Source organism: Nuphar pumila, chromosome 2 (genome assembly GCF_984573655.1).
Source record: "Nuphar pumila chromosome 2, dmNupPumi1.hap1.1, whole genome shotgun sequence".
Lineage (NCBI taxonomy): Eukaryota > Viridiplantae > Streptophyta > Magnoliopsida > Nymphaeales > Nymphaeaceae > Nuphar > Nuphar pumila.
The window spans coordinates 53471616-53492665 of record NC_143250.1 but is presented as its reverse complement, the minus strand read 5'-3'; the positions used below and the strand labels follow the sequence as shown (position 1 = coordinate 53492665).

The 21050-nt window shown below is 37.0% G+C and overlaps 1 protein-coding gene across 1 annotated transcript; it reads left to right on the top strand.

Moving 5' to 3' along the window:
• The first annotated feature begins 15793 nt into the window (after positions 1-15793).
• On the top strand, positions 15794-16489 carry LOC149845486 (mitochondrial import receptor subunit TOM9-2-like). The gene has a single exon (XM_089997645.1). The coding sequence runs from the start codon at positions 15854-15856 to the stop codon at positions 16163-16165; it is 312 nt and encodes a 103-aa protein (XP_089853771.1). The 5' UTR covers positions 15794-15853; the 3' UTR covers positions 16166-16489.
• The last annotated feature ends 4561 nt before the right edge of the window (positions 16490-21050 follow it).

Sequence of the window (21050 nt, the reverse complement as noted above, 5' to 3'; positions counted from 1 at the left end):
GTACTTGAACAAGAGGTCTCCATCCTTTTTGAGTGAGATATCCTTGCATCAAATACTCGTTAGATATATGGCAAAACATATCCAGTCATTATATAACATTTTTCAAGAAGACATATTATCATATCATATGACATTTAAATAAGACAGTGTATCATATTATGTGACATCAAAACAGAGTTTCTCAACAACCACCACCACAATATTTGAAATATAAACATAAATTTGCATTTATTGGGCCCTTTGATCATTCATCTTAATGTGTATGCTTTCTTAGGCCCCGTGACTAACCATCTCATTAGCAATTCATGTCTTAGGCTGGATATATAAACTTTTGTATACAATTAGACTAGCATACTCATACACATGTTGCATGCTATTCAATATGAAGAAACTTGTATAATCATATATGAAAACTATGCAAAAGTCGACCCTGGGTCCAAAGATCGGTCTTGATTAGCAAAATCTTTAACTCTTTCCGACTGTTATAGAGTTTACAGAAAAATTTACATTCGATAAACATAACTGATATTTTCACATTATGTAGAAAATTTTCTCAGCTTTCCGTAACCATAAATCATTCGTAAAAATTCCTCTATATGAGGGAGTTATGAACGTTTTACTATAGACATATCATATTTTGTTCCGATTGTTACAGGGTTGTGCTCAATCCATGAACAAAGCCCAAAATTTCATAGTAGATGAAAAAAAAATTTAGCTTTCCAACGAAATAAACCGTTAATCAAAACACTTCTGAACGAAGGAGTTACAAATGTTTTACTGGTCGAAGGTCTCACCGAAAAACTGTAATTTCGGGTCTATGCATCTGGGTCAGGCCAAACCGAGCCACCCGAATCCATACACCCATGATTTTTCTTGAATAATTTTAAAATAAAAACCATAATAAAATACACAGGTAGATCTGACATATTCTATCTGAGATAAATTGCATTTTTCCTCAGCCTTTTGGCAAAAAAAATATGCCTATCTCGCATATGCTTTATTTTCTCAAGAATAATTTTGGCAAAATACATAATAAATTAACTAAAACATGTAGTATACATGAAATAAAAATTCAATAAAACCTACAAAAATCACAGGATATCTACCTAATCATAATCTATCAAAAACCATCAAATATTGCATGAATCTAGCCACGAAATCCATATTTTTTTTAAATTTATCAATTTCTTTTCTAAAAAACTCGATATTACCAAAATCGCAATATCTCAAGATTTCAATCATAGAAATTAATAAAAATTTTATAGAATGTCTACAACAACATATCCTACCAATACAAATCGATACTTGCAAGAAAATCATAGCATAATTTAAGTATTTACAAATTTTAGAGATTTCTTTTCTGAGAAACCAGTTTTTTATGAAAAACCCGATTTCAAAGAGGGTTTTCTTTTGGAAAAAACATTCTTTTTTCATGGATCTTTAGATTTGAGTCAAACCCATGGTTAGGAGAGTCTAATAATGGTCTAAACTTATGAAAAGTCATTAAAATCCATGCCAAGAATTTCGTTCTTGCAAGAAAAACATAAATCACCTACCTCTTGTCGCAAAAATATTGTTCGTAGGATTCAACAAATTTTTTTACACGATCTGACTGATCCGCACCTTCTACCAGCTTGAGAAGGGCCTTAGACACCCTTTGAAATCACGTGAATGCCTTTCTTGAACCCAAGAAAGAAGAAGAAAAGCCCTAAGGGGTGTGAAAAAGAAAAGAGAAAAAAAGAGAACTAACCTTGTTAATCCTCCTCATGAGAGCCTCTATTTATCGATGAACTTAGACAAGACTCCCATCTCTAATATAAGAAGTTAATATTTATTAAAAATTTTATTAATAAAATAAAAAATAAATTTTGAGACCTAATTAATTAAATTTTGAAATTATTTAAGCTATAAAGAAAAGTAAGGATTTTTATCATGTCTTGGGCTCTAGTGACAAGGTAACCTTTCAGGAGGTCTATAGACCCAAAAACTCATTAGAATTTGACGTTTAAATAGTCGATTTGATAGCCCTCAAAACATAGATCATTGTGGTGGTCTTAAATTTAATCGTACACATACAGATTGGCAAAAAAATTTAGTCGATATTAAAAAATATTAATTTTTGACCTATAAATAGGCATGAACTTCGGTCACTGATAAAATGCTTAAATCAATACCAATTTGGGCATGTAAATAGTTGATTTTGATGACCTCAAAATGAGAAATGTTAAGAACAACTCTGATTTAATAGATTAGCCATTGATTGACCAAAAAAATCTATTGAAGCAATAATAATGTTGTTCAGAGCGTCCAACACTATGGATCAAATCCAATAAGATTAGATCCAAATCCAAAATTCATAATCCAAAAATATACAAACAATTTACTTTCTTTTTTACTCTAAATATTTTAGCTTTTTCAATTATTCTTAAAATATTCTTCATAACTTAAGACAAAAATTTATAATTAATTGAAATCAAGAAAATTAAGAAAATCACGAAAGTCAAGAATATCAAGAAAATCAAGAATTCATGATTATAGTCATGAATCCACCAATAATTCATCATTTATTCATTTTAATTATCAAGGAAAAATCTCAGGTTTTACAGTTGCACCGTCGTGTCATGCTGCATTCTTTCTCGGATGCGGTCCAACAATGCGCCCTCTAAGCGAACTTCAGAAGCCTCTGCCTGCACAATTGCCAGTGTTGCCTTGCGACTCAGGGCGTCAATAACAATGTTGGTCTTTTCCACCTTATACTCCAAAGCAAAGTCGAACTCAGCTAGAAACATTTGCCATCGAGCTTGCTTGGATGTCAGCTTCTTCTGTGTCTGGAAATAGCTCGTGGCAATTGGCAACGTTGTCCATCTTGACGATGAACTTAGTACCCAGAACATAGTATCACTAGGTCTTGAGGCAGTGCACGATGATCATCATCTCACGCTCATGCACAATGTAGCGCCTATCTGCATCCTTTAGCTTATGACTCTCATAAGTAATCGAATGACCCTCTTGCATAATAACTCCATTGATGGCGAAGTCTGAAGCATCTGTGTGGACTTCAAAGGGTCTTGAGTGTAGGAGTGGCAGTGGACCGGGGGACAATAGGGCTCCACCCTGCCTTACCCCGTTTGAACCGGGGATGAAGGGCATGAAACGAAGATGGAGGCAAGGATGAAGGTTAAAATCTATCCCCATGCGGGGATGGACTTATGCTTTTCTCTACCCCGACCCATCCCCGTCTCAATCCCCGCCTAGCCCCGCCCCGTCCCCAATCCTTTAAGGAATGACTATAGACTAAGGGGAAATGGAGCTCCGCCTCGCCCCCGCTTGTACCGTGGATGGAGGACATGAAACGGGGATGGAGGCGGGGGTGGAGGTTAAAATCCATCTCTGTGCGGGGATGGAGGCGGGAGTGGATGTTCGAATTTTGAAATGGGGTGGGTTGGAGACCATGTCCCCCGCCCTAGTCCACTGCCATCCCTACTTGAGTGGTCCAGCAACCGCAACGCTAGTTCCCTCACTAGGGCCTTCTTTAAGCCATCGAAGGCATCTTGGTAGGCTCATGTCCAGAGCCATACTCGATTCTTCTTCAGCAAATCTGTGAGGGGTGCAACAATAATGAAGTAAGTCTTTGATGAATCACCGATAATAGTTGGCCAAGCTAAGGAAAGACCACAACTCTGAATCCTTAGTTGACAGATTTCATTCCTGGATTGCTCTTATCTTCTGCCCATCCATGCGCAGCAAACCACTCTCCACGACGTGACCAAGGAAACTAATCTCCTCTTGGCCGAAGAGACACTTCTTTCTCTTGACATAGAGATCATTCTCCTTCAACACCTGAAACACTGTTTATAAGTGCCCGACATGTTCCTTCATATTGCTGCTGTAAATCACGATGTTACCGAGATAGACTACCATGAACTTGTCTAAGTAAAGGTAGAAGATCTTTTTCATCAACGTCGTGAATGTGACCGATGCATTAGTCAACCCGAATGGCATCACTAGGAATTCATAAGCACCATAGTGAGTGACACAAGTCATCTTAGGCTTATCACCATCAACAATCCTCACTTGCCAGTAACATGATTGTAGATTTAGCTTTGAAAAGACACAGACACTGCCTAGCAGGTCGAACAAGTCCACTATCAGTGACAATAGATACTTGTTCTTCACAATGATCTTGTTCAATGCAGAGTAATCCACACATAGCCATTTGGAACCATCATGCGTCATCTGAAAGAGCACAGGGGCTCCAAAGGGTGCTTTAGAAGGACAAATAATGCTTGCCTCTAACATCTCGTCCAGCTGCCTGCGCAACTCCTTCAATTCAACCGACTCTATGCGATAAAGGACCATGGAAGGGGGCTTTGCTCCAAGGGTCAACTCTATCTTGTGGTCGACTTCACGTCCTTGCAGCAGATGCTTCGACAATTTCGGGGGCATCACTCCTCAAAACTCAACCAATAGTAGAGCAAGGGTCGGCGACACTGCTGCTTTCACCTTCCCTTCTTTGGTGCACACAGTAAGTAGGAATGTTTGCTCTCCCCGCTTGACATCTCTCTTTAATTGCATAGCTGATAACATTGAAGACTTGCCTCCAAGAGTAAGGCATTGCACCGTGTGTGAAGAGTTGAGCCTCATGATTGTTAACGAGTTAACCTTCAACAACATCATCACATTCTGGCTGCGAAGAAACTCCATGCTCAAAATCATTCAAAAGTCATCCAGGGACACCATTAAGAAGTTGGATTTGCCGACCCAACTTCCAATTTGGATAGCCACATCTCTTGCTTCACCAAGGATTGACTTGACATCAGAGTTCACCATCTTGATGGTCCTCTGCTTTGGCCTAGGCTTCAAGCTCAACCGCTCCACCTCTTCCCACAAGATGAAGTTATTTGTGGCCTCAAAGTCTACCATTGTCATAGTAGACTTCTCATTCTCAATGACTTCTAGATATATGAGTTCTTTGCTAACCGGCATGCTCTCGGCTGCTCAATTTCTAACTGTGTTGATGGTTTGCATGGCTCTCATCTTGGGCTGCACAACCTCGGTGTCACTACTCTCTATCTGGACTGCATTGGCCTGCCCGTCGTCCCTCACAAAGCGCTTTGTATATTGCCTAGCGATATGTCTATCACCACAGAACCAACAAGTCACAATCGACCCTTTGTTGTTGTTAATGTTGTGCTTTTTATAATTTTGCCTCTTGTCAAAATAGTGTTGGGTCCAATGCCTTAGCTTTATTGTTGCGTTGATCCTTCTTGCCTCTGTGTTTTAGTTTCTTCTCAGCCTTAGTCGATGGAGTGAAGGACTTGCGCTATGTATCCACTAGTCACTCAGTCGTCACATACACATGTTCAAAAGTCTCAGGATTGCTCATTTCTACTTCGGACTGTGCCCAAGGCTGTAGTCCTACAATAAATCAATTGAGTCTATCTTCATCCAGCATATTGTGTACGTCTAGCATGAGTTTCTGGAACATCCTGATGTAGTCTATCAAGGCTCCAATGTGCTTTAATTCTGACACCATCCGATAAGCTTGTCGTTGTACATTCCACGACATAAAGTAGTTTCGTAGCTCAATTTTGAAGGCTTCAAAGATATTAATTACACAGTGCCCTTTTTTCATGTCGCTATGTTTCCGTCTCCACCAGACTATGACATCTTCGTTAAGTAGAGTTGTTGTTGCCTTCACCCTAAGGTCCTCGACCAATATATTCTGAATGTCCAAGTAGTCTTTCACCTAGAACAAAAAGTTCTTCATGGCCTTGATATCTCTGAAACCATTAAATTTGGCTGGCCTCGACACATCTATCTTTGATGGCTTATCATCATTTTTTCCATTTAGGGTCACTGTCCGCTGCAGAGTGCGGTTTTTCAACTGAAGCTCCCCTACTTCAGTCTGCAGGGTGGTCACTGTCGTAGTCAGCGAAGTAATCTATCCCATCAGTAAGTTTAATTGTTCTTGCAGGCTCGTCACCTTATCGTCCAGTCCTTCGAACGACTCAACTATGCGTGAAATCACTTCTCATGTGAAGACACATTAACCACCATTCTGTTGATAGTCTCAACCATCTACTCATGGCCTCGAGGTGAACCCATCTCCTCGGTCTCGGCAACTGCCTTTCCTTTGGTACTACACAAGTTGTATCAGTGCGCCACAATGTCTTGCTCATAAATCGCGGTCTATCAGTGCGTCTCTTGACACCGACTCCTGAGTCTCTTTCTTAGCTTGAGAATGAGCTCTGATATCAATTGTTATGGGCCTATTTTTTCAATAGGCCAGTGCAACACAATGATCCTTCCTTACCGCCGCAAGCCTTTCGGTCGCTCGCTTGTTGCTGCAGAAGCTTTGATAGTTGAGAGTGTAAGAAAGCGATAGAATAGAGAGGGAGAGAAATTGCAATCACTCGGAAGCAATCACAACGGGGGTAAACAAAATAAAGCTCAACACATTTGCATTCATTCACAATTTTGCCCGCCGACATATTACAATTCAAATCTACGAGCTAACCATTCAGGGTATTGATCAACCTGAACCAAAGTACAAGGGTGGCCTAGAAAAAGTTATAAATGACTCGACATTTGACATCAAGACTCAACCAAAGCAAAACAGACTCTAAACACAACTGTACAAAGTAGGTCATAGGGGAATAATTGCAATGACATGTTGTCTAGAGTGTGTCATGGGTGACACTAGTTGAACATGCTGTGAGGTGCTCACATAACTATGAAACATAGAATAATTTAATATTTTCAATATTTGTAATACTTTTTAATATATTATTAAATATATTGTTTTATATTAATATATAACAAACAATTTTTTACTGATTAAAACTTGTGTCCAATTTTCCAAAAAAATTTTAAAGTCAAGTTGCATGTTAGGTTGTACCCATATCTTTGTGACATAGAGTTGATCATTAGAAGTGTTTCCACCACATTGTTGTTTGAATGAAGTAACAATGCAATGTAAATCTTGTGATAAATTAAAGAGATTGTTTCTTGAAATGGTGAAAAAATCCATCTCATATATAAAGAATGTTGAAAATACTTAACAACTAACAGTGCCACAAAAATATTTGCAACGCAAAAGTGTTATTATAACATTTCAATTTCCAAACAATGATAATCTAAAAAATCTTGTCAGGACAACAGTACTTTTTCAAAACTTTTGTTGATATTTTTATGATTTCAATAGGTTTATCATTTTCTAAAATATCTGCCACACTTTTATCGTGAATGGGTGTCTAGTACTGTTTGGACACCTCAACCCTTGTTCCATGGGGAAGGGGGGCCTGAAATAGTGCTGGATGCACCCATGCTCCCATGCTGGATGAGTCCTGTATTTGCGTGAACAGGAAGGCCCCACACCTTACAGTGACTGGACAATGCAGTTCGCACAATCAAACATCTCCTTTTAGGAAACCAAAAAAAATGTAACTAGAATATACAGTTATAGCCTAAGGCCATTGGTGGGTACAAAGTGTTTTTGATTGGAGTGCAAATCACCTTCTTTGTAACGATATATTTTGTGATAATGCATGAAATATATATCATAATATCATAAAATTATGCATTCATATGAACTTTTATAGCTTAAACACCCTTGTTTATATTGTTTTAGGTGTGAAAGAGCTACAATTTGAATTTTATCAGAATCAGAGTTAAAACGAGGAAATTAAAGCATTTTCTCAGAAATCGGGTCTGTACCAATGTGAATCGGATATAGATCTAATCCAAAATTATGCAAATAGAATTGGGATCTGGTCCACACGTCCTCTTAAACCCAAATCTAAGATCCACACGTGAATACTTTTAGAAAAATCTTTTTTGAAAATGGCACAAGCACTTTTTAGTAATTTTAGAAGGTTTTGGGTACTATTTTGGAAATAGTTAAAATAAGAACATATTTTATAATTTTCATAAATTATTTTTATAAAAAAGGAAACATCCAACCATTGTTCATTGTCTTCCCCTAGGGTTTCATGCCACCCTCTCTTCTAAACCCTTTCTTCCCTTTTACTTTCTGATCTCTTTTTCTTCCCCCTTGTTCTTCTTAGTCTGCGATTTTTGATCGTCTTCCCCTTCATTGTTCTTGCATTTCTTTTGTTTTTGTTTTTGTTTTTGTTTTTTTTGTAGGTACACACCACTGGAGGCTTTGCTTTGGATTCGATTCGTCATCTACCATAATTGAAGACTAACCGTGTTCTCTTTTCAACCGGTCTTCCCTCTTTTCTCCACCATCAATCTCTCTATTCGTCAACGCAGTGTCTAACGTACTGCAGCAAAAAATAAATTCCAGCAACAAAAAGGATGTTTGTGGCATGATATCCTAGGTATAAGTCTGCTCCCCCCTACCCCCATATTCGTCGGGCAGCCCTTGAGGTGCGCCTTCCTCTCCCTCTCTACTTTTCGGTCTTTAAACCCTTATTTTGTATAAAGAACCCAATCTTGGCCCATTTTCTTTTTCGTTTTATTTTGGGTTTTTGATATTAGGTGTTATTTAGTGTCTAGAATACATTTATGTGGTCTGATTATTTTTTTGATGGTGTTTCATTTGAGTTGGGGCGTTCCCTACTGAGCGACGCGTTGTACTCTATAGACCCGAATGCAGTGATAAATAGGCAAGGGTTGCTAGGTCGTCGCCCGGAAGCGACGCGTCACACCGGCGCCCGGGTGTGGTGTCAAATAGGCAAGGGTTCTCTCACTTTGTTGGACGGGTGGGGGTAAAGAAGTTAGTCAAAGACCATAAAATTAGGTTAGCCACTTGGAACATAGGGTCTTTAACTGGTAAGTTGGTAGAGTTAGTAGATGTTATGTGTAGGAGAAAGATTGATATTTTATGTCTACAAGAGACCAAATGGGTAGGTGAGAGAACAAAAGTGATAGAACCTTGGGGATATAAGATTTGGTATACAGGAATAAATAGGAATATGAATGGAGTAGGGATTGTTATGAGTAGTGAGTTTATAGATAATGTAGTTGAGGTCCGTAAGAAGGGTGATAGGATTTTACTTATTAAATTAGTATTAGGTACATATATTATTAATATTATTAGTGTTTATGCACCTCAAGTAGGTTTAGATGATTCCATTAAGCATCAATTTTGGGAAGATTTAGATGGAATAGTACAAGGGATATCTTATGGAGAAAGACTTTTCATCTGCGGTGACCTTAATGGGCATGTAGGCATTAGTAGGGATGGATTTGAGAGTATCCATGGAGGCTATGGTATAGGAGAAAGAAACGAAAGTGGAGAAAGAATTTTAGATTTTGGTTTGTCCTATGATATAATCTTAGCAAACACTTGGTTTAGGAAGAGGGAGTCTCACCTAGTAACATTTAAAAGTGGGGTTAATACGAGTCAGATAGATTTTTTTCTACTTAGAAAGAGAGATAGGGGTTGTTGCATCGATTGTAAGGTTATACCAGGAGAAAGTGTAGCTACACAACATAGAGTCTTAATTTTAGATCTTAGAATTAGACAATCCCGCAAAAGGGATAGACATAGGATAGATCCTAGAATTAAGTGGTGGGCACTGAAAGGAGCTAAACAAGAAATGTTTGTAGAGCGGGTAGTTAAGGAAGTTGATTGATGTCTCAAGGAGGATTCAGAATAAATGTGGAATAAGATAGCGGGTGGCATGAGAAAGGTGGCTAAGAAGGTATTGGGTGAGTCTAAAGGCGGTGCACTGCTAGGTAAGGATACATCGTGATGGAATGAGGATGTCAAATTAGCTATTAAGGTTAAAAGAGAGTGTTATAGAAATCTAAGTAAGAGTCGTGATAATGAGAATTTAGAGAAGTATATGATAGCAAAGAAGGAAGCTAAAAAAGTAGTTCGGAACACGAGGGATAAGGTATATAAGGAGGTTTATGACAAGTTGGATACCAAAGAGGGCGAGAAGGATATTTATAGGCTTGCAAAGATGAGAGATAGGAAATCGAGGGATCTGGGTATGGTTAGATATATCAAAGATGAAACACAAAGGGTTTTAGTCAAAGATGAGGAGATTAAGGAGAGATGGAAAAATTATTTTGATAAGCTATTTAATGAAAGTCATGCTTAGGATCTTGGAGACTTCTCTATTCCTTTTCATGAGATGAATCGTGACTTTATGCGCAAGATTCAAAAGAAAGAAATTGCAAAGACTTTGAAGAAAATGAAATCAAGAAGGGCAGTTGGCCCAGATGGTATTCCTATCGAGGCTTGGAAATGCTTGGGAGAGAAAGGTTTAAAATGGTTGACAAATCTTTTTAACAAGATTTGGCGGACAAATAAGACGCCTAATGAGTGGAGGAAGAGTACTTTGGTGCCTCTATATAAGAATAAGGGTGATATACAAGATTGCACAAACTATCGTGATATAAAGCTCATGAGTCATACTATGAAACTTTGGGAGAGGGTGATTGAGTCTAGGTTGAGGAAGGTTGTCATGATATCGGAGAATCAATTTGGTTTTATGCCTGGAAGATCAACTATGGAAGCTATACATCTTCTTAGACAACTTATTGAGAGAAATAGAGAGAGGAACAAAGATTTGCATATGGTTTTTATTGATTTGGAGAAGGCATACGATAGAGTACCTAGGGACGTTCTCTGGTGGACAATGATAAAGAAAGATGTTTCTCTCAAGTACATTAGTATAATTAAAGATATGTATGAAGGAGTAGTAACCAATGTCCGCACTTGTGGAAGGGTGACAACCAATTTTTCTACAACGGTTGGGTTACATTAAGGATCTGCTTTAAGCCTTTTTCTATTTGCTATAGTGATGGATGAGCTTACGAGATCAATTCAAGGAAATATGTCATGGTGTATGTTGTTTGCTGATGATATTATTTTGATTGATGAGGCTAGAGTTGTGGTTAATGCTAAGTTAGAATTATGGAGACAGACATTGGAAGCAAGAGGTTTTAAGTTGAGTAAGAGTAAGACAGAATACATGGAATGTCGATTTAGTAAGCAACGAAGTAGTGATGGGAGTGTAGTGAAGCTTGGTGAGCAAGAAATACCGGTGGATGATTGTTTCAAATATTTGAGATCTATCATTCAAAAGTATGGAGAAATTGATGGAGATGTAAATCATAGGATAAAGGTTGGGTGGATGAAATGGAAGAGTGCAACTGGAGTGTTGTGCGATCGTAGAATGCCATTGTGGTTGAAGGGAAAGTTTTATAGGACGACTATTAGGCCCGCTTTACTATATGGTACAGAATGTTGGGCTGCCAAGATACATCATATTCAAAAAATGAGTGTAGCTGAGATGCGTATGTTGAGATGGATGTGTGGAAATACAATAAAAGATAAGATTCAGAACGAGGAGATACGTAAGAAGGTAGGCGTTGCACCCATTGAAAATAAGATAAGAGAGAATCGTTTATGGTGGTTTGGACATATTCGGCGAAGGCCTAATGATGCTCTAGTTAGAAGGATGGAGAAATGGGAAAATATATTAGTTAAAAGAGGTCAGGGTAGGCCTAGGAAGACATGGATGGAGGTGATAGGAAAGGATATGAATGCTTTGAACCTCACTGAGGACATGGCATTGGATAGAAATGATTGGAGGAGAAAGATTTCATGTGGAAGACCCAGAATGATTTTTTTTTTTGGTTTATATCGCCGACCCCAATTGTTTTGGGATGAAGGCATAGTTGTTGTTGTTGTTTGTTGTTGTGTTTCATTTGAGTCTTGTTTTGTTCGGGTCCAAGAACTTAACCAAAAAGGCCCGTCGAGAAAGTTCTGGTTTATAAAAATTGTCTGTATGAATTCGTAGCATAGTCTATTTTTATATTTGCTTTGATTTGGTTAATTTTAGAGTAGTTTTAGAGTAGATCTGAATTTCTTTCGTTTTAGATTTAGGTTTTTACAAAATAAATATTAGGCAAAAATTTAGGGCTTTTCGATTTTCTTGGTTTTTCTTCATATTTTTAGGTTTTTCTTGAAATCGTTAGGTTTAATTAGTTTCTTTTTAGTGTTCACGTAATTTTTTATTAGTTTAGGTTATATTTAGGTTAGATTTAATTTAGATGATGTTCTTTATTTTTAGTATTTATTATATTAATTATTTAGATTAAGATAAATTAGCTGATTTAGGGTTTTTATATATTTTTTTAAAATTTTGTCAATTACATCTAAGTAGGTCTTTTTATTTTCAGTATTAGGTTAGTTTATTTAATGTTTAAGTCATGTTCTTGCTTTTTATTAATTGCTTAAATTAGTTTTTGTTTAATTAATAGATTAAATTAGATAAATCACTAAAAAATAAATTAGTTGTTTTAATTCAATTGAATAGGATATTTAATTTTTTTGTTCTTTATCAGTAGTTAATTATTCTTTTAATTTCAAAATTTTTAATTCATTAATTAGATTAGAACTAGTTATTTAATTGCCAATTATCAATTTTATTTAAATAGATTAATTTAGCCGAATGAGATAGTTATTAGTTTGTGTTTTTAATTTTAGTTAGCAGCTTAAATTCATGTTAAATCTTATTTTCCAGTAGTTAGATTGGATTAGTGTTAGTTTAATGAGATTAGTTAGATTAGATTAGTGTTAGTTTAATGAGATTAGTTAGATTAGGTCAATTACATTGAATTAGATATTAGATTAGAATAAAATAAAGTAGTCGAATTATCCTTTTACCAATTATTAATTTTTTTAGCATAGTTGACATTGTTTTTCAATTATATTTTGCTGTAAATAATTTTTATTCAGTTAGTTTAGTCTTAAAGTGACTCACGTTAATTTATATTAGATTTAATTGTTATTGCAGAAATTAATTTTTAATCTAGCATATTCTTATTTTTTTCTTGTAATTCATTAATTCAACTGTTTAGATTTAAAATAGTTTAGTTTAGTTATTTCCAGAATTCAGTAGGTAGTTTAAATTAAGTTAATTCAAGTTAGTCAACTTTTGATTTCATAGCTTTGATTTCTATTTTGCATAAATTAGTTAGATTCTTTCATAGACGATTTATTGCTTTTGTTTTAATTCATTGTTAATTGATCAATTAGATTAGGTAGTCTAAGTTAGTTATTTATTTTATTGTTTCAGATTTATTATTTAACTAGTTTGTTATTCCGTACAGACGTTAGCCAGTTTGTTAATTTATTGTTTTAAATCGTTCTTTCTTGTTGTTTGGTTTGCTTCTTGATTAGTTAAATAATTAGTTAGTTAGTTAGTTAGTTTTTGTTTGTCATTTAGCTAGTTAGTTAGTTCATAGATTAGTTAATATTTCTTGATTCTTGGTTAGTCTCTAGATTAGTTAGTTCATGCTTGAATTCATGTTAGATTAGTTTTAGTGTTAATTATTACTTGTTTAGTTAAAAATAATTTAGTTTAAGATAGTCGATATTTTCATTTGATAATTGTAGTTTAGTATTAGTTTCCTTTTAATTGTGTTGTCTCTTTTTAATTTAGTCCCTCTTATATTGTAGTTTAGTTAAAATAATTTTTATTGTTCCCTCAATTTTAGGTTCTTTTAATTACTTAGTAACTCTATATTTTCTTTATTTAATAATTGTTTAGAATAGGGAAGGTCCTTTTTTGCTTTTTTTATATTTCAGGCCTCTACTGTGCTAGCGTAATGAGGAAGGGTGGGCTGAGGTGAATATACAAAGAAGAAGATTATACAACTCCCTGAATATTATTTGAGGACTCGAGCATATTAGAATTTTTACTGTTTTTATTTTCTTTTGTTTTTCAGTTAGCTTATAAATAATGAATAGTGTAATTTTTCTTCTCAGTTATTAGTAAAGTTAAGTTCAGTGAGCTATTTTTGCCTATGTTATGTTTCCTGTAGAGACTATCCATTTACAACGAATGCAAGAATTGATTTTAAAATTATTATTTGGTACGCAGTTCTTGATTTAAAAATTATTGTTTTTAAAACCGTCAGCATTTTGCATGAAGATTGTCTAAAAAAAAGATATATTTTCACATTAAAAATTATGCAGTTGAATGTTATAATGAGAGGGTCAAGTCACGGGTAACCACAAATTCTAGGAGTAATGGGTCCGTGCAAAACTCATTTGGTGCTAAACTACATGCTAAATGGGTTTTTCAGCTTTTCTGGTGCTTTTTATGCGGTTCCGGCCCTATAAATATGTTGGGCATGATCGATTTACTAAGAATCCATACATGGATCATGTGTTTTTGATGAAAAAAATGATGTTTGGAGCCTAAAAATTTTACAAAGATTTTGGACCGTTGATTTTTCAAAGTTTATAAAAACTCACCCATATGTTGGAATCAAATGCTTCTAAGAGCGGACCCTATAAAATCAAGTACATAGATCACATGTGCATGGTTAGAATTTTAAAATAAAATGAAAAAGCCTTAAAACCCTATTTAACACATGGTTTAGCACCAAATGGGTTTAGCCCGACCCATTACTCCTTGTATAGACCCGCAAAAATTGTAAAGTCGTTCATACTTAGATGAATGGCATTTGGAACACAATGAATGGACGACTGAAAACAAAAGCAGAAAACTGTGGCCGTTTGTTGCCAGTTATCACATGGATGAATGACATTCAGGTATCAGTAGGGCTGAGAAGCTATGATGTGTTTGGCTCTTGAAGAGGTTGTTCAAACTCATGAAATAGGCTACGCAAGCTGAATATGAACTATGACTGTTGAATTTGGCTCAACTTGTATAGCTTGTTAACTAGTAATAGATATATTTTATATTGCAAAACACAGATGGTTGAAGTGTTTGACTTGCAAGCAACAAGTTCAAAGTTGAAGTCTTATTGCATACATCTCTGAAACGATGTTTTTTATTTTTTTGAATTTATAACCCGAAGAAGCTGCACCCGACACGAAGACCTGGTCATGCTAAATTTTGAAAATTGTATTTTTTTTTTAAGTCCAGCTTATGCTCAGCTCGTTTAACTCGGGTTCCATGAGCTCAAGCCCAGTTCCACTTGCCACAAGAATTAACACCCTTTGTTTGATTTGTTGGACTTGTTTTACCAGCCCTAGTCAGGGATGATTTAAAAGTTTGTACATGCATTATAAGCTATATTGTTGTGACATGCTGTTTAGAGTGTGTGTCATGGGTAGGGATGGCAGTCGATCGGGGAAAGCGGGCCCCGCCCCGCCCCGCCCCGTTTGGACTGGAGATGAAGGGTATGAAACAGGGATGAAGGCGGGGACGAAGGTTAAAATCCATCCCCATCCGGGGGTGGAGGCGGGGATGGACGTGCACTTTTCCCCGCCCCGTCCCCACCACGATCCCCGCCTCATCTCCGCCCGCCCCGCCTCATCCCCGTTTGAACCGGGGATGGAGGACATGAAACGGGGATGAAGGCAGGGATGAAGGATAAAATCCATTCCCCGCCGGGGATGGAGGCGGGGGTGGAGGATAAAATCTTGAGGCGGGGCGGGGGTGGAGACCTTGTCCCCTGCCCCGCCCCACTGCCATCCCTAGTCATGGGCGACACTATAGTTGAACATGCTGTGAGAAGTTGACATTAACTATGATGCATAGAATAATTTAACATTTAGAATACTTGTAATATGACATTTTATTAAATGTATTGTTTTATATTAAAATATAACGAATAATTTTGTACTAATTAAAGCTTGTGTGTCCAATTTTCCAAGTCAAGTACTGCTATTGGAACGGCAATTTCAGAACTTTAAAGATATTTTGGTGATTTCTTATAAATTTATCGTTATTGAAAAATTTTACGATAGAATGACGTTATTTTCAAAATATCGTCCATATTTGTGATCGTTTTTAAAGACCCTCTCCTGTAAAGCGTCCAAGGCTCCCGTCTGGTGCCCTAAACCGAGACGCCAGGAGGAGGACGAGAAGAAGAAGAGGAGGAGGAGATGTCGCAGAGTCGAAAGGGAGCGGGCAACCCCAATAACGAAGGGGTGGTGGCGAGGGTGTCGAGTTCGATGCGGCGGTCTCCGCTGCTTCAGAAGGGGAGGGAGGCGGTGTCGTCGGCGTCCGACTGCGGGAAGAAGCTCCTGCGCAGCACTGGCAAGGCCGCCTGGATCGCCGGAACCACCTTCCTGCTCCTCGTTGTCCCGCTGATCATCGAGATGGACCGCGAGCAGCAGATGAACGAGCTCGAGATGCAGCAGGCCAGCCTCCTCGGCACCCCTTCCCCTTCCTCCTTGATGCCCCAGCCCAAGTAGATCGGTTCGGCCTTCCTCTCTTCCTTCAAATAGGGTTAAGTTTTATTCCTGTTTCGAATTCGGCCCTTTGCTTCTTCTTTTTTGTGGTGTTTAGGGTTTGGGATTTGGGGGGCATGGTGTTTTGCAATCTGGGAGGTGGAAATAGGTTTTTCTTTTTCTTTTTTCAAAATAAATTTTGGGTTTTTAGGGTCTAGGTTTTAAGGCTACGTTTGAGGAGAAACGGTATGTTGGTGTGGGTTTGTTATATGGATATAATCATATAATTGTTGGGAGACTTTTGTTTCTGTTTATTTTAGTGGAATCATGCACTCCATCTTTTCTTCAGCATTTTTTTTGCTTTTTTGGAGTTACAGTTTGATATGGAATTATGGATGGTGTGCGTTGATTTTCGTTTGGTTTGTAGAGATGAGCTCCCTGTAGTTGTTTGTGAGAAAAGGGAATTACACTCAGCATTTGCTTATAAGCACGAATAAATCAATAAAATGAACTACACTGCGTTATTTCGTTTTATTGGTTCCTGTGTGCTGGGAGAGATTCTGTAGCTCGTAGTCTTGGTGCAGGTTTTTTGATGCAGACATGTTATTATCAACTTAGTTCATTATACATTGCTTTGGTAGAATATAATTAGTGGTTGTGCATAGTTATGCCTAATTGAATCACCTGATGTTGTCTGAGCTTGGTTCACCTTGCTGTGGCCAATCTGCCACTAGTTGCATTGCCAGGATCGACTGTAATGAGACTGAGTCGATTTAAGCAATCCATGAATAATGTTGAGATGTAATGCACATGCAGTAATCGCCAATGGAAAAAAAAACTGCATACACAACAAGAGAAGATATTTACGTTGTTCACCTGCAATGTGCTGCATTCATGGCAATGCCAAAACCAAGTATTACAATATATAGGGACAGTGGCTTTACCTCCCCATGCTGGTGAAAACCTTAACCACAACACTCACTCCCTATGAAACACATGTTAGAACACCATATTTCTTTCACCACCATATTCTTGGTTCTAGAAAGCAGTGTGATGGCAAACACTCTCAAATACATCTTAATACCCTAAGGATTTGATGTGGGGTACATCTGCCGTTTCTCAATTCATTTTTTACCGGAAAGAAGATGAGTAAAAAAATGCACCACCGTGCTTGAACGCCCAAGTAATGTTAATAAAGCTTGTTTAGCCCATCTTTTCCCAAGTAATGCTATTAAAGCTTGTTTTTCCAAGTGGCCTTCAACTGTGAGGAAGAGTACCCATCAATCCCTAGAGAGGAAAAGAGGGGTGATTTGATGTTACTTAACCCAATACAGCTGTTCGAAGCATCTATCCCATCCAAGTTGATCAAACTGAGTAAGGTTGCTGCTTATCAAATTTTGATTAATGGGTTGCCGTTATGTAAAATTGTTTCATTTTTGTTTGGAAATATGAATTTCCATAAGGCGACAATAAAACGTGAATCATAAGGGCCAAAGCTGGTCGTTAGTCAGGCCATACTGTGGGACCTGAGATGATGTAGGTTTTTTTTTATATATATTATTACTAATAGATATATTTCTATTACATGCTAGCACATTTGTAAATGCATGCAGGTTAACTTCTTGATGTTTCTGATAGTTAAACTTTTTTCATGTTTTTTGTGGTTTTCCATTTCAAGCATCTCTATTCTTTCTTTGGAAGTTATAAAGTGTTAATGAAGATGAGCTGAGAAGAAATGTGGCTCCATCATGCCCCATTAAACAGGGTATATGAGTTAATCTTGACCCAAGTTATATATATGGTATCCTTTGTTCATCCTTCATGCCTAATTCCTGTTTGATATTGTCATGCATTTGGTTGTATATAAAAAATCTTTACGTTTTCAAAGTGCTTAGTTTTGTAACTTATGTTGAGTACCTTTGAAATCTTGAGCATTTCACTTTGTCTGAGCAAGTTTGCCATATTGAGAAGATCTTAGGATGTTTTATCTTAAGTGTGGGCTTTGCATGGTGGTGGTTTTAAATTTGTCAACTAGGAATTATGTGTAGTGCCTTTCCCTTGAAAGTTCGAGTACTGAACTCTGCTTGGGCAAGTTTGCCATATTGATATTTGATTAAGCATGGGTTTTGCAATACAGTGGTTTTATAAAATGGTTGACTAGGAACAGCCAATAGTTCTAGGTGACATTTAGTACCTACATCATATGGATAACAGTACTGGCATGGATGATGCACCAAAAATTTCAAGATAGTATTTGGCAAAGGTTATAGAAGAATATTACAAGATCAGGTATAACAAAACAAATAGTGCTCGTCCAATTTTAAATTCTTGCTGTCCATGACTTGAGGCTGAAAGGAAGTTTCTCTATAGTTGAGGTTTGGAGTAAAGATAGTTGGCCCTGAGTTTGCAGAAGATATTAAAATTCACATGGTCTTATTTTTTTGTTGGTTGTTTTGTATTTGGTCTTCAGCCATAAGACCTTTTCAAATTCCTTCTATGTCTCTAACCGTATCCGTATTTATTTTAGCGCGAAAATGGTTGGTTGCTCTGCATTACTTTCGTATTGTACTCCATTGAGCTGGATTTTAAGTTCACTTTTTTGCATCCATTCTGGAGAAGATGGCTGCACTACTAGATACTTGTTATACTTGTACCTCAGAGGCTGCATAGTCACTACTTCGTCTAACATGCTATTGGGATTGAATTTGTACTGGAAAATGTAAGGGGGCTTCAACTAAAATCTGCGCATTAGTTAAAACTTCTCGTAAATACATTTATCACTACCAAGGTGCATTTACGTGGACTTGTATTGAGATAATCTAAACTGCATCTAATTTTCATGCATTTGTTGAAGATTCTATTGAATTCAATCTCGTATATGGTTAGCTGATCGGATCCTATCACATACGTTTACAAAATTATGGGCAGATTATTGCTTTTTTTGAAAAGAAAAATTGGAAATACAGGAGGAACAGTCATGTTTGTATAGTTTACTGCCAACATTGTGTTTTTTCTTCACCTATATAAATCAAGGTATTAGCTTAAGTGAATCATGTTCTTACTCTTTTATTCAAATTGTATTAAGGCATTTGGTTGAAAATGCGATCAAATTTGATCAACCCTCCATATATGATTTCTGTCAAAATAAACTTATCCATGCATTTTGGATGGACTGATGTTAGATCCAAGTACAAACTTTGGAAGCTCTATATCAAACAAAGGATGTCAATGATATGAGTTTGGTATTGTTATCAGATAGAGCAAGTTTAAGAGCTCTCTATCATATATAAGATGTTCGGAATGAATATCAGATGGAACTGAGTCCGTCTTTTGAATGTGGTTAAGTTCTGTATTTGGTGAGAATGTAAACTAGGGAGGAAAGAAAAGAACAGCCCAAGTCCAGTAGGGATGTAAACAGTTTGGATTCGGGTTGCATGTGGCCATTACCACATCAGACTAATTGGATATTTGTTAAAGGGATTCAGCTTTGGATGGTGAAACTCATATCAAATCTGATTTTTTTACATGTAATCTAATTCGAATATGGGAACCATAAGAGGTGCACATCAGTTGTGGATCTAAGTTTACTTGCATACAACCTAATTTGAACCTTTTCAAATAGAGTTTCCACTTTCTTGCAAGGAGTAAGCTCGGCTAGGCTCGAGCTGAACACCTTTATTTTAAAAAGGTTTTAAAAGTTTTTGAAATTTATTTCAAAAGCTTTTTGAAAAGGCAGTAGATGGTGAGATTTGGACCCAGGCAGCCAATGACTTACCTATTAAAGTAAGATCTCTCTTTGTGACTATATACAATCTAATTTCTTTATATAACTATGTGAGCTAAGCTTAATCGAGCTCACCTAAGCTGAATTGCCTGTTCAAGCATGTACCGAGCCTGAACCCTTGTTCAAGCTTGGCTCATTTATTTTTTCGAACGAGTTTGAGCCAAGCTTAAACGGGTGGAGCCAGGCTTGATGTGCATTCCTAATTGCTATAGGCCTTTCCCTTAAGAAAAGCAATTTAAGCTGTAGTGACAGCTTTAGCTGTCGCTGTAACCCCTTTGCTGAAAAAGCAATAAGATATATAAATATATATTAAAATTTATTTTATGTTGATATACAACTTTTATATTTAAATATTTATATTTACATAAATAGATAATTAGATATATTTATATAAATATTAAAAACGTATATAAGTGGATGTACTTGAGCTATGGATTAAACATGTTGAAGAAGATAAGCTGCGTGGGTGTAGCAGTCTTCAAAAGCTTAAACGACTACTTTGTAGGAGTGATAAAGTCCTCTGCTTCACATCTCTATAGTGGCACAGTCCCCTTTATTAGGCCCTCCTTTGCCTTTAATGCACACTTTCTTTTGCCCTCTTTTGTTTTTGTGTTTTTGTTTCTCCATGAAGGATAGAGAAACTACCCAGACTTGGTCGAGCTGGACTTATGCCTGCCAAACCTACGGTCGCTTCTCTGGCAGCATAAAACCGTAACACACCCCTCACCCCTAGGGAGTCGCCTTGCTTTGGTTTAATTTACAAGGGGCTGATGCCCGTGGGATTTGAACCCAGACCACCCGTCTAGTGGCCTAGGCCCCCATTCTACAACGCCAAACTCATTTGGGGCTTATCACAGGATAGTTGGTCCTGGTAACATGCAAATCAGCTTTTTTATGCCCATATCCAGATATCTAGATTCAGTTCGGGCTGAGTACTGGAGGCAAACCCGATCCATTGACCCTATTTCATCATAACAAATTTGGCAACTTGTTTCATGTTTAGGGATGTAAACGGTTGGGATTAGGATTGGATGTGGAAAAATACCATATTTGACTAATCGGATGTTGGCTAAATGGATTAAAATTGGAATGGTGAAAAGCACATACCAGATCCATTTTTTTTAC

Bases quoted from the DNA above. Each gene is read 5' to 3' on its own strand.
- LOC149845486 (XM_089997645.1), top strand. From the start codon at position 15,854: ATGTCGCAGAGTCGAAAGGGAGCGGGCAACCCCAATAACGAAGGGGTG.